A 15,187-nucleotide genomic window follows, 5' to 3' on the forward strand; every position below is an offset into this window, starting at 1 on the left:
TCTAGAAAAGTCACCAGCAAGCGTCAGAGAAGAGGACCATACACAATACCCAGACAATACTCATCTTTCTTTGCTGCTTCCTCATCTCTGTGGGTAGGATGAGCCCAGCTGCTGGCCATGCTGAGCCTGTCCTGCATCTAGGAGGGTCTCTCTATTTTCAGATTTCTGGTTTCATCATTAGTCTTCAGAGTAGCGATCTTGGCACTTGTGTGGGAACAAAGACAGGGAATAGTGAAAAGTGCTAGGAGCAAGTCTTTAAGAATAACTCAAGGAAGCACTCTAGCGTTTGGTCCATGGAGATGGAAAAAAAAACGATTTTGATTGGCCCATGAGTACCAGTTGTTCTGCAAATTGAGAACATTAAGGCCAGTTTTTTGGAGTTCTTGTTGCTTTCCATCATTTTCTTCCAAATATCATCCAACTGCATTCTGAGAAAGGATACCCCAGAGTTGGCATGGCATAATCAGAGTGAGTTATTTCCTTCCAACAGTTTTCTAACCAGGAGCTCAACATGCGCTGGGGAAATGCTTTCCACTAGAGATGGCCTGAAATTGGGTGACAGACAGAGGTCTGACAGGGAGTATTCCAAAGGTAATGGAATTACACAGCAAAATCTTTCAGGTGAGAAAAGTTGACCGGCTTGAGAATCTGTGGACTTAGTTATTCATCGTCTACATCTTGGAGTATATGCAGAACCAGAAGAGTTTCATGAGCTCACGAGTGCCTTATCAAATCAGAGATGCTGTCACATATGGTAACTTGGAACCATGCAGATTCAGCTGCATGCAGTGCTGTGGTGGAATCAGAAGAACTTGAGAGTAGGGAAGGGGTGCCATAGGAAGAAGGGCCCGGCTCCCTACACATGTGTCTTCTAACTCTTCCTGATGTGGCCATGGTGATAGACTGCGGAGAAGGGGGAAGGGATTAATCATTGAGAAGCTGAAAATTGGTGAGGAGAAAGTAATGAAATACTATAAATGGGATGTTTTTATAGCACAGAATCTCGGAGAATGACATGAAAGGAGGATTCATTTCTGTTTATTTATCTCTTGGTCTCTTATCCAGCAACGGACAGTTGTAAAGAAATGAATATCGCCCTCTGTTCCTGGTTATTAGGAATCTAAGTTTACTTTCTTGAAACATAAGTGAGATCTTTCCTAGAAAAAATGATTAAGACAGAACATTCTACTTCTTCACAATGAAACACACTGTTTTTTTCTGAGAGAAAAGGGAATCGTTAGTACAGATTGTTAATATAGATGGAGTTTTGTGGTGGAACTTTTCAAAAGTCTAAGAAAAATAGAAGCTACATTTAAAGCAGCCTCTAGATATTAGCTATGGCCGAGAGATTATATGCTGAACTCGTGTGGCCTGGGCTACTGGATCTTGCTGTTACAGTTGCTGCATTTGCTCATGCTGTTGCCTAAAACTGAAGGATCAGCTTGAACACAATAGGAATTGTTACTATTCTCGACAATCTAGATTGCTGGTTGTGACGGACTGATTTTCCTACTCTGATTCCTTCTTTTGTTCTGTAAGAAATCTTTCGGAATCTTTCTGATTCACAACATATTGATGGGTTAATTCTTTTCCTAGTAGATGCAGCTCTCCGATAATTCCCTGGACTATCAGATGGCTTGAAATGCATGTTGACATTTGGCATACAGGTTGACAACAACTGTGTTAGGGATAATCCTCAGCCTACATTTCTGGACTAATTGAAATCAAAATGATTGATCTTCGTAGCTTAAGTAAGACAGGGTGGAATACGTTGTTCTGCTATATTGGTTCTTGCAGCCACTGACTTGAGAATCCCTTGGGTTTTGCAAGAGACTGAAAATTTGGCAGGAGGCTAATCTACTGTCATGGCTATGCCTATGTTTGGCCTGATGACAGACCCGAAAAATGGCATCTGACATCAATTCAGCTGAATGGATCCAAATCTGATGACTGAGATCTCTGACGGAGTTTCCTTCTGGGCAGAGGTGGCAGCTCATGGCAGCAGAAACTGGTGCACTTCAAGTGGGAAGGGGACAGCGGTAGAGAGGAACCACGGGAGCTGTGGCTTTAAGAGAATGATGTTCCTTTCTGTCTTCCTCTTTCGTTTCGCTTTGGATGAACAATGCATATCTCTCACGGCTGTACATTTCCCCGTTACCTGAAGACATGCTTTTGATTTAAAAAAGAACATCTCACACATGACCAATATGTATTGGAGTATAATTCCATCTGATTACTTCAGTGTTTTTTGGTAATGAAATGAAAAACACCAGGGAAAATGAGCCTGTTTTGGTAAGTTTCTGCAGGTGAGGCCAGTTCTGCTTTTGTGACTGTCTACTTCTCTTTTCGTGGCAGTGTACTTGTTTCAGTGCAACTGCACCTTTTTACTCTCAAGTAAAAGGCATTGTGGTGACCTAAAGGTACTACTGTGAACCAACAGTGCTTTTTCTTGTGGCGTATGGGAAAGAGGTGAAAAGGTTGAAGGAAGAGGGAAGCTGTAGTTTTGTGTTTTTTGCCTAGGGCAGTCCAACCACAGTGTAAGACTGATGATACGTAAGTCAAAGTTGTCTTGAACATGAGCCGTCGCGCTGCACTGCCCCCCTTTGTGCAGACCTAGCTTTATGTCTGTAATGAGCAGTTTCTGGAAATGGCTGTGTGTATTTGCTGTAAACATGCATTCATCAACCTGGCTGAATGGTTTTGGGTTGTTCATGATGGTAACTATTTCTGGGATAAACTGGCAGACTAGCTGGCCATAATATGGTAGCCATAATTGTGAGGATGTTTGGTGGATAGCATCCAGATTAACTAGCAGCTGGAAATCCTTTCTCACAAGGTTTCTGACTCCGCAGGGAAAACCCTTTAGGACCTGTGTATATGGTTCCCTAAGGTGGCAAACATTTCAGGTGAATGCCCGCTTGCTTAACACCAAAAAAAGAACTAGACTATTTCCCCTACCATCTTGTTTATTGTATTCTCTTAACCCCATGCAAACAGAGGATCTGAAAGAAAAAAGTTAAACTCTTCTAGCAGCCACAGCATTTAAAAGTGGGTGTTTTGTCATATGGTAAGAAAAACAGAGCCTTGAGTTGCAAATGATGCCCAAACTGACAAATCCTCATGTTGTGCTGTGCTTTCATTTGGAATACAACATAAGCAGCCATCAAAAGAGAAAAAATCCAGACCAAACCACTGTGCAAATATAGTTTTTAATGTTTCTGTCTGTTAGCTTGTCCTCGTCCCCACAAACCTGAAAAGTTAACTATGTAGTATGTAGTTTGAGAAGAAAATAATCTCCTCTCATTGCAAAACGTCGTCTTTTTGTTAAAGATAGCACCTTAGCAGAACCATTTTGTGAAAATACGTCTCATTGATTTGACCTCTTTTCCAGCCTGAAAGCTGAGGAAGTTGGGAATGAAAAGCTTTTGGGCAAAGAAATATCCTTCATCAACACGTGGGAGCAAAGCAGTGGCACTGCCTGGTGGTGGACATCTGCCATCTGCTTATCACCTGGAATGAGTTACTCAGGAGATGTGAGTTTCAGGAGAGCTCTGAGAGCTTTCGGATTGTTTGTGCCCATGACCGTAATCACAGAAGTAACGTCAAGTCCATTCTCTAGTGTAGCTGTGCATTAACATGGCTCTTGTACTAAGCAGCAGGCAAAGCAGTGCAACCTCCTCTAGCCAAACTATCTTCTAAGGGTGAGTTCTGGTAACTCATTCTGGGGATATCCATTGTCCTGGAGAGAATTTGGTGGAGATAGTGGAGATGGTATGCTCTGAATTTATTTCTAGGGTGAATTTTGCCCAAATCTCACTTGTTTTCTGCAGTTCTATGGATGCCTGTGTAATTAGATTCATGTCCAGATTAGGATGCATCATGGTTGGATTGCAACTTTGATTACACTTTCAGCTACTCTGTATTTTAGCACCATTTACAGTGGAACAAAAAAAGAACCTGTAGGAGAAGCAACATTGATCCCAGGGTAAAATTTTGATCCTTCGTAAGCCTCTGTAGATGAGTTTTCTCTAATCTTTGCATCGCTCTGTAAGAGTTTACATTTTAAAACCCCTTTTCTCAGCTCAGTGTGACATTTTGTTCTGAAACAAGTAACTTGGCTCCTGATAAATACACTGAATAGCTTAGGAGATGGTACGCACTGCTGGTGCCACCTATGTTTCTAGATGGGCTTTTCAAGCTGCGAGTGCAAGCTCTTTTAACAGACTGATTTCAGTTAAAAAGGAATATGCTACATTGCTAGTTCTGGTATGACTGGAACACCTACGAGACTTCCTAGTGGCGAAACGTTTGATCAAGAAAGCATTCACAATAGAACAAGTCTTGTGGCTTGTGTAGATGAATTTAGTTCAGTTTTGCTTTAGCCTAGGGAGAAAACAATTGCCTGCAGGAGCATGAGAGTAAAGAGTGGAATAGTTAACTTGGGATTGACCTTGGGCAAATTAGGTAGATAGCAGGGATAAGCTTGCTGGTATCTACAAGCGTAGCTTGAAAATTCAGGTTCCATCTGACTAGGCAAGTGCAACGTTGTTTAACCACTGCACCAGGAACTATGCAGTTCCTGAATGTTCATCTACAGACACAAAGTTGCAGAGCAATGGCCATGGTCAAGTAGTGAAATTAGATTTGCTTTGCAATGTAATGAATTAATGAAGTCTAAGATGGAAGAATTTCAAAGTAGCCCTCTGATAACATTGTCTCTGGTGAATTTACATGTTGGGGGTAGGGATGGTTAGGAGTTTGGTATGATCCAAATTCATGGCAAAGAAGCAGTTTTGCAGAAAGCAGGATATTAGCAAGTTCTCCTAGCAAATGGAAACGTCCTTTCCTGTACCTTGAGATGCAGTTAAAATGGAGGTCTTTTGCTCCTGAGAAGTAATACTTCTGAGCTGCCAGATTTGGCAAGTGAGAAGCTTTATGAGGAGTTGTTACAGCCCATTTGGGATGCTGTCAACTCATCATGGAAGTGAACCAGTGTTCACTTGTCATTGTTGAAAGCACTTGAACTGGAGCTGCCAGTACAAGCGTGTATTATGCTGAATTCCTGCTGCTGAACTGACCAGAACTTCTTTCTACTTTACTGGACTTGAACATTACTGGTTTAGTTCTTCCTTCTGCAGGAACCTCCATGTTGCTTTGAAACGAGTTCGATTCAAAAGACACATTGAAGAAGAGAGATGATCAATAGCAGAATTCTGCTGCTAGAAGGGCTCTCTGACTATACCCAGGAAGTTCTCAGTTTGATGTCAGTAGTAATTGACACCATCTATCACCTACGTGTGGCATTTATATTTCCAGAACGTTGCTCATGTCTTTTTGCAGAGCACTGTTGAGCAATGGCCTCCATGTACTTACGCAGATGGGCATCTAGAAATCTCTAGTTACTGCATTCCTATCATCTGCTGATTATGGTAGGTACCCTTATTGAACTTCATCCAAAACCAAGAGTCTGTTTCTTGAGAGAGTTGTTGAATGTTAAGTGCCTATATAAAATAACTTTCCGGTTGATGCATGCTGCAGTGTTCTTTAAGGAGCATAGAAAAGCCTTTCTGATTCTGCTAAATGCTAAATTCCGCATGGCCGGACCACACCCTGTTTTTTTGTCTTACCTGCTTTTATTTCAAATGAAATTGTTGCTGCTGTCATTTCAGTACTCTGTTGCTGATGGGACAAACATTTGGCTTTGTTTGCTGAAGGTCAGCAGTGTGGATCTTCTGCGGATTCTAGCATGGCTATTTTCCCCATGGGAATTGAATTGAAGTATATCCAAGTTTTGTTGGTTTGTTTGTTCCCTCGAAGTTCTATGCGGACACCAAATCCTTAGAGTCTTGGAGAGATATTTGAGTGCCATAAAATTCTTCAGCTAAGGTCAGCTCTTGAAAGAATAGCAACAAGCAATTAATTTATGACCCTAAGTGTTCGAGTTAGGGAAAACTAAAGACTAATGGAGGTAAGGCATCACTTGACTGTTTCTTTTCGTAACCTAGTTGTTCATTTCACAATGGCTGTAGGCAATGTGATTAATAGAAGCTGCGAGAGCAATCAAGCTGAAAGATGGTAATGGACTACAGGAGGGTATTCTTGTTCTCCAACCACTTCTTTTGCTGGTGTTTGGAAAAACTCTTCAACTGAGCTCTGATAGGAACTGAAATTGCTTTAGTATCCAGCAGGTCTATCAAGGTCAATTTATCAGCAGGCATATTGCTATTGCTGGTATTGTTTAAGGCAAGAAGTCATCTCAACAGATTTTGCTTTTTTGCTTGTTTTTGGCTTCTTATCCGGTATCATCCTGTTTCAAATTCAAACTGAAACAGTATATAGATGCTTGCTTACCATTTGCAGGTCAAGGCACATCCTTCAAGCAGGGAGGCTCCTTCCCAGAAGACATTCTTTCTTGCTTATTATTTCAGCTCTGTAAGGTATCGACCAAGACATTCACGATCCATTCCTGCTCCATTTTCCTTTTTTCAAAAGGCATAAAAGCCCTTGGTTGTTCGCTTTATTTCCTGTATCTTTTGAAAGCAAGGTGACGCTCTTCTGTATATGAACAAGGAGAAGTTGATTGAAGGAGGAATTCTTTCATGTACTTTCCTGCATTAGACTTTGAAATTCTGGGACAGAATTAAAGCAGATATGAAGTGGCACTCTTATAAGATAGTTCAAGTGCAGTTCTGCTGGCAGCTGGCCTAGATAGTCATGGTATTCGATTGCTTCAGCAAACTGGAAAAGCATCACCTTGACATCTTTGCTTCCGTTACTTGGAAATAAAGGTCTGTTTCCTTAGAAATACTTCACCTTTTCTCCAAAAAGTACAACATGACAATACCAAAGATGGCATTTTTTAGCCAAAAGGATGACCTTTGCTGACAGAAATAGCAGCTTTCTCCCAAACATATGACATTCTCACAGCAAAATACCACCACTCTCCCAAAGAGATGACATTTGCTCCCAGAAGTACAACTCTACTCAATGTGATACTTACCATCAAGAATATGGCACCGTGTCACAGAAATACCATTTTTCTCCCTCATTTATGACATTTTCTCCCAGAAAGACCAGTCTTCTCACAAATCCATGACTTTTTCGGCCAGAAACACTATTCTAATATACTCATTTCCTCCCAGAAATATGAGATTTTGCCCAAATAGAGGACATTTTCTCCCAGAAGTTCTACTTTTCCATCTGAAATAGGACATCTTCTCCCCAAAGAATGATCTTTTCTCCCTCAACAACTAGTCTTCTCCCCAAATTGATAACATCTGCTACCAGAAGAAGACTTCATGTTTCATCCACTAAGTACTACATTACAATTCCAAATGGGACTTTTTCCAACAAAAATAGGACATTTTCTCCCAGAAATACCAGCTCAATGACAATACCAAATCGGACACTTGCATCCAAGAAGAGGACAATTTCTCCCCAAAATACCACTTTTCTCCCATCCATAGGACATTTTCTCCACATTGCATGACAGTTCTGGGAAGAAGTAGTAGATTTCTTCTCCACATAGGGCATTTCTTCCCTCAGTAGGACATTTGCTCCCAGAAATACCGGCACTCTTAGAAATACCTCCCACTTCCTCCCAAATAGACTACACGACATTCCTCATTATGATACTTACTCTCAGACGTTGGGGCATTTCATTTCAGAAATACCGTTTGTATCCCAAAGAGATGGCATATTCCCTCAGAAACACCAGTTGCCTCACCAATATGTGGCACTTTCAACCAGAAATACCATTTCTGTCCCCCAAATGGGGACATTTTCTCCCAGAAACACCAGCTTGCTCACAGGTAGATGACCTTTTCCCCCCCAGAATAAGACATTTTCTTCCAGAAATGCCCGTTTGCTTCGGAATACCTCCCATTTCCTCCCTAATAGACTACATTGCACTCCACAGGATGACATTTTCTCCCAGAAATAGGGCATTGGATCACTCAGAGACCATTTCTATCCCAAATACAGGCCATTTGCTCCCAGAAATACCACTCCTCTCGCAAATGCGTGACATTTTCATCCACCAACACTACGTGAGTCCCCCAAAGATCTCATCTTCCACCAAAAAGCAATGACATTTGCTCCCACATTTACCACTTTGCTAAGAACTAGGCCACTCATTCGCCCGCAAATACCTTTTCTTTCCCAACAAGATGGCATTTGCTCCCAGAAACACCAGCTTTCTCGCAAATACATCATCTCTTCCGCCCATTTGCTCCAAGAAACACACTTCTCTCACACATACGTGAACGCTTCCCCCCAAAACAAGACATTTTCTCTCCGAAATACTGGGCCTCTTGCACATACCTCCCATTTTCTATCACAAATACTACTTGACACTCCTCAGTACGAATCTTACTCCCATCAAGAGGGCATTTTCTCCCCAAAATACCAGTTTCTGCCCCCACAACAGGACATTTTCTCTCCATAACTAGACATTTTCTCCCAGAAATACTAGCACATTTCATCCCAATCAGACTACTTGACGCTACTCAGTGTCACACTTGCTCCAGTGAAGATGGCATCTTCTCCCACATAGACCAGTTTGCTCCCTGTTGTATTAGGCAATATGCGCCATGTCGGGTGTCACGTGGTAGGATCCCTCCCTATGCCTCCTGCTTGATAATACGTGGCAAAAGATGGCAAATGAACAATTACCCAATGATTATGCAGCTTGCAGGCGGGGACACAAAATCTATATAAGTAAGGGACACACTGCCAATAAACGCCATTCTACCTCACATCATATTGGTGTGGTTAATGGGAGGATGGCCAGGGTCTTGCGCGGGACCTAGAAGGCTGGGCCGTGGGCCTGTAAGCGAGGCGGAAGGCAACAAATGGTGACCCCGACGTGATCTGGTTCACTTTGAGCCTTATAGTTACGCCCGCTGGCTGTGTGACAGACGCAGGAGCCTACCGCGGTAAGGCGGTGGAAGAGCTAGAGGGGGGTGGACCCCCCTGGGGCTACACAGTGCTGTAAATTATCCCACGTCTGCATTCCTGGAGGCATGGAAGGGCGGAGGGACGATCCCTGGGCCATTATGGAATCCGTCATTAAGGTATTGCTACATGCTTGTAAGACCTATTGCGGCAAGTCCACTCCTTCTAGGAAGGATGTGGCTGCCATCCTTACGCTCCTCGAAAAGGAGGGGCTTTTAAATTCTCCCTATGAAGTATATGACCCTGGGAGGTGGGATTCGTTAACCGCGGCTCTCTCTCAGAGAGCTATGTCAACCCAAAGGGCGGCAGAATTAAAGACCTGGGGTCTGACTCCGCCTTTGTTGCCAGGCTCCTTATCCGAATGGGAAAAGAGGGACTGCCGAGCACGATTGTGGCCTCCCTGTTAGAGGAGGCTCTTGCGACCAGGTCCGCACCTATGGCTGTACTTCACGTTCGCAGCCACTCCTCAGTACCAGGGATTTTTACTATGGGAAATATGGTCGCAGATTGATTAGCAGGAACACGGGTCTTAACCTTGCAGACCGCCCGTGATCTTCACTCCACCCTGCATATAGGAGCATGGGCACTGGCTCGCACCTGTTTGATCCCGCTATCATTAGTGCGCGAAGTTGTTCAGGCTTGCTCGCATTGTAACTCAGCACCGGTTATAGGGGCAGGGGTCAATCCCTGTGGCCTTGCCCCACTGGAAATCTGGCAAATGGATTTTACTTTAGAACCTCGCATGGCGCCGAGACAGTGGCTTGCAGTTACGACTGACACGTCTTCTGTCATTGTTGCCACCCAGCATGCACGCGCCAACTCCTCTGCGGCGCAGCACCACTGGGCGACAGCTATAGCGACGCTGGAAATGTCACGCCAAATCAAGACTGATAATGGGTCTTGCTTTGTGTCGCGGTCGACCCAGGAGTGGCTACTGCGTTGGGGAATATCGCACATTACGGGGATTCCTGGTAACTCACAGGGCCAAGCTATTATTGAAAGGGCTAACCGCCTCCTCAAGGACAAGATCCGTGCCCTTGGGGAGGGGGAGGGACATAGGGGCCGGATTCCAGTAAGTTGGCAACTCGAAATCCTGGCCCGGGCAATATTTGCATTGAATCATTTTGAGCGGGGGGAGAACAGTTGAACCCCGATCCAAAAATATTGGCAGCCAAAGATACTGAGTGAAGGACCTCCGGTTAAAATTAAGTCAGATAGTGGTCCCTGGGAAAGAGGATGGTCTATACTAGTGTGGGGACGTGGGTATGCCGCAGTTAAACACCAAGACTCGGGAAAGGTCTTTTGGATCCCCTCCAGAAAGGTGCGGCCAGATATTAGCAAGGACTAATCAGGTTATGAGTAAATTTGTTTGTAGGATCTACTCTTCGGAAGGCCCAGAGATCCAACAGAAAGATCTACCCCTAAACATCTCGGAAGAAAAGTGTCTGGAGGATCAGGATCAAGACCCTTCCTTCACAAAGGTCCAAAAAGGGAGGAAGGATCCGATAGACAGCCATTGTTGTCCATGAGAAGTAACATTGAGATCTTGGAGCTGTGTCTGTGTGTTATTCTATCGTGCATAATTAGTAAAGCGGAAGGGGTTTACCGGATACCGCGGCCGCTCAATGTGTGGGTGGAGTGGGCTAACAGAACGGGGCAGAAAGATTTTTGCCTTAGCCTACAAACGGCAAGTTCTCCATTTCGAACCTGCCTAATAGGGTACCCAGATATCAGACATTCACAGTGGGAGGAGTATGGTGAAAAGGGATCATGCTTTAAAAGAACCAATAAAACCTTTATGAGTGTGGTGAGGCAAGAAGTAGAGGATCAGGCTGAAATAACACAGTGCTTGCTCAAGACTCTCAACATTTCTCTTCCCTGGGGCCCTCAGGAGCTAGATATATTAGGATCTCGGGGAATCGAGAACGAAAAATGGACCTTGGCTGGAAACTGGACATATCCTACTGCATGCATATTCTTTGGCGGTCTAGCTTCTGGAAGGTGGCCTGCACTAGCCCGCGGATTTACATCTGTTAGCCCTTACGATCCTGCGTACAAGCAGTGGGGGAGCTACTGTGGATTCTCCGCTCCCATGATACATGGAGGATACAGTAACAGCACTGCAGGCTGTGTCTATAAAAACGTGGCTTGGTATAGCAGCAGGGACATATACAATGTAGAGTGGTTTGATTATAATATCACCCATGCCTTCACGCTTCCAAGTGGGGAGCGGAGAACATCACCCCCCTGTAACCACACTCGGACCAGAACAAGAGCAGATGATTGTTGTTTCGGTTCAATACCACGTTATCCTAAGAAAGTTCAGGGGAAGGACGACACAGCTAAAGCACTACCCCTGGGTTTATTCCTTATCTGTGGGGATCGCGCTTGGCTGGGTATTCCTCAAAAACCCCTAGGTGGTCCGTGTTACATAGGGAGGTTATTAGTGTTGACCCTCAATCAGACCACATTAAGGAACATAAAACATAATGCTGCCAGTATAGGAGGTGTGGCACAGAGAAAACGATCATTACAAACATTGGGCCCAGACTGTGGTGACGAAGTAAGTCTCTGGGGGCTGACTGCACGCATTTTCGCATCCATATTACCATTCTTTGGTACAGCACACGCACTAAAGGAGATTGAGCGTTTGGCGTGTCTGGCAGTGAAACAGGCCAACGAGACATCGGACCTCCTGACGGAACTCATATCAGATGTTGACGGGATAAGACATGCAATGACCCAGAATAGAGCTGCTATAGACTTTTTGCTTTTAGCTCATGGACATGGATGCCAAGACTTTGACGGGATGTGCTGTTTCAATTTAAGCGATCATTCAGAGTCTATTCATAAAAGATTGCAATGGCTGAAGGTACACACCGAGAAAATTATGGTACAGACTGACCCGTTGTCGGATTGGCTACATAACCTTTTCGGCAGCGGGGGCTCATGGCTAATCCCTTCAGTTAGAGGGTTTTTCTTAGTGCTGATTGCAGTTCTGCTTCTGCTTACGATAATCCCTTGCATCATGCAATGTGTTAGTGGCTGCCTTGAAAAGATGCTCGACGATGCCTTTAGCCAGAGGATGGAGTACCATACAATTCGTGAAGCATTATAGAATAATCCTTTTAGTTAGTTTGCGGTCACGCTGAAACGGGGCAAGGCTTTTTCGGGCATGGGGAGCGGGAGACGTTGTTTTAGGCACCATGTCGGGTGTCACGTGGTAGGATCCCTCCCTATGCCTCCTGCTTGATAATACGTGGCAAAAGATGGCGAATGAACAATTACCCAATGATTATGCAGCTTCCAGGCGGGGACACAAAATCTATATAAGCAAGGAACACACTGCCAATAAACGCCATTCTACCTCACATCATATTGGTGTGGTTAATGGGAGGATGGCCTGGGTCTTGCGCGGGGCCTAGAAGGCTGGGCGGTGGGCCTGTAAGCGAGGCGGAAGGCAACAGCTTTAGTGTTAAGGTTTAAGGAAAACCCTTTAGCTTAAAGGTCACTGCTTTGGTTAGAGTTTAGGGTGAAGAGTTACCATACTGGGTTAGGATGAAAGGCTTCCCTTTTGTGATAAGAGCTAATGGTTCCCACATTGGATAGGAGTAAAGGATTCCCACATGGAGGCATGGTTAAGGGCTACCCTCTTGTGTAAGTATAAAGGCTTCCCTGTTCTGATTAGGCTTAAGGCTTTCCCAGTTACGTTCACAGCAAATGGTTCCGGGCTGTCCATTTGGTGAGGGTTACATATGACCTGCTTGCTTTCGAGTTACAATTTGAAGAACAATTTGTTTAATCAATGGATATACAGATGGTATATAATCAATAGATATACAGATGGTATACATATGTCCTGGAGCTTGGCTAATATAATTTATATAGGTGGAAATGAGAGGAAGTCGCTCACCCTGTCCTGGGCTCGCGAGTTGAACTCCTGATGGAGCGGATCTCCAGAGAGATCCTTCCCCACTGGCAGTCAGCTCTTAAATGGGTCTAGGAGAGGTGGAGCCAGGCTCCACCCCTGCCTGCAGCACAGGTGAATTCCCTTCACCTGTGCTCCCATGGCTGACTCATTGCTCGCCTCAGGTGATCAATCAAAGGTTCAGGCCATGATTCAGCAGCCCCATACACCCCACCCCTTCACTGCATGAACCAATGATTAGGTTGACTAAAAGGGTGAGCTTTCCCTAATACAGAGATCCAATACACTGCGACGCTTATACAATTTCATCGCGACACATGTTGGTAAATTTCAAGATGAGTGACGATCGGTGAAAGTTGACTTCCTTCTACGGGCCAGCGCTCGATGATGTTACTGGAGGCATACGGTCGTGAGGTGCAGGTCCGTCCTATGTTCCATCAGTCCCATGCAGACCATCACCGGGTGTTACACATGATCTGACAGTAACACTGGAACGTTTTGATGACATTTCATTCCTTCCGGTGATCCTGAAGGCTCAAAGACTCACGGGGAGAAATACAGATGTTTCAGAGGTACCAAGAGGGGAAGGTCTGCCCTCCAGGGCAACATACAGGCCGTGTTTCTATCCTGGGTCAACACTTCTGCTTGTACAGGGGCACGTCCTGGCCGCCTGTACCACACTTTCTGGCTGGATGTTTGCGGCTGCATAATAATATCAGGCACCAAAGGAGGTGTCCTGATCTGCCACAGGGATATGATGGGGGGCCCTTTAGCAATGAAAATCGGAGTGTTGACCACAACATCAGTAGGCCATGTACCTATTACTGGAGGGACTACTGAGCCTCCCACCTCCAACCATCTCCCCCAAGGTGCAAGTAGGCCACAACACTTGGGTCCTACCTGCACCTTCCATGGCCATTTTATTCCGTGGGTGCCAGGATCTAAATTCTCAGGGGCAGAGAGCAGAAGATGATTTTCATTACCAATCTGGGGTCTTACCTGATGATCAGTGCCCGTCATTTGGATCCTAAGCAGGGTAGCCCACGTTGTCTGCAACATTCTCAGGGCACTGGGGCTACCATCTCAGGGTCTTTCATTCAGGTCTCGCAAGGTTTCATACAGTCTCTTTGTCCACCCCTGCAGGGACTGGGAGTCTGTCTTCAGGGCAGCCTTAAGAATACCGTTATAACGTTCAATGAGGCCTGCCCCCGTTGGATTATATGGCAGGTGGAATCGCCATTCGATGTTATTTTCTTCTGCCCAGCGTTGTATCAGTGCACCAGTAAAATGAGTTCCTTGGTCGCTCTCAATGACTTGAGGTGTCCCGTAGGCAGACATCAGTTTGGTGAGTGCCTTGATGGTATATGCCTGGTTTGCTTTCGGTACTGGATAAGCCTGCAGTAGCCCATTTGCAGTGTCAACACAGGTCAGGGCATATCTCGCCCCCTCAGACTGAGGAAGGGGCCCAGCGTAGTCGACCTGCCATCGCTGGAGAGGATTGTGTCCTCTAGCAAGATGGGCTGTTGTTTCGGGCAGCGGTCTCGGTCTCATCTTTGAGCAAGCGTCGCAATCCCGGCATGCCTGGACGATGTCAGGTAGCTGTATGGGCAGTCCCCACGCTTTAGCAGCTGCCCACATTGCCTTTTGTCCCATATGCCTTAGCTTCTGATGTAACCAACGGATGATGTTCTTGGATGGTGAATTCTCAATCCATCGAACTCAGGCCAGATCTCTGCTTCATCATTTCCCAGTGACTGTAGGGGCTGATGACCAGAAACATGGTAGACACGTACAGTCCGGTGTTTGACTGTATTCCATATGTCTGACCACATGTCCTTGCCCCAGATCGGCCAGGCATGGATAGTCCATTCTTGGGTGGCCCACTGTGCAATCCACAAAGTGAGCCCTCGGTACACAGCCCAACTATCCGTACAGATGTTCAGGATACCATCACCGGGTTCCTTAGTTATAACCATCCACACGGCTCGCAGTTCTGCCCATTGGCTGCTCTGACCATCCCCCTCATCAAACCAGATTGTCTCAGTAGACGGATGGTATGCTATTGCTCTCCACTTGCTCGGATTGCCCTTGCTGGATCCATCTGTGTACCAAGCATCTTCAGAGATAGGGTATTTTCCCTCCTGAATGGGACTCTTCTGCGGTGGAGCAACCAGTATTCGTTTTGGTGCATCACTGTGATATGTTAGTGGGCCTAGGATCTTCTGGAGTTCTTCTTTCAAAGGGGATGAAGACAGACTGCTCCTTGGGCTGAGATAGGCGACCCATTGTGCCACTGTTTGTGCT

General features: G+C 45.2%; 1 protein-coding gene across 1 annotated transcript; it reads left to right on the forward strand.

Annotated features, from left to right (window-relative positions):
• The first annotated feature begins 5,618 nt into the window (after positions 1 to 5,618).
• LOC146543213 (uncharacterized) lies at positions 5,619 to 14,494 on the forward strand. Its single transcript, XM_085238280.1, has one exon. It carries the CDS (start codon positions 10,481 to 10,483, stop codon positions 12,071 to 12,073), a length of 1,593 nt encoding a protein of 530 aa, XP_085094406.1. The 5' UTR covers positions 5,619 to 10,480; the 3' UTR covers positions 12,074 to 14,494.
• Positions 14,495 to 15,187: the final 693 nt, after the last annotated feature.

This window comes from Meleagris gallopavo, chromosome 17, assembly GCF_905368555.1.
Source record: "Meleagris gallopavo chromosome 17, MGAL_WU_HG_1.1, whole genome shotgun sequence".
NCBI lineage: Eukaryota > Metazoa > Chordata > Aves > Galliformes > Phasianidae > Meleagris > Meleagris gallopavo.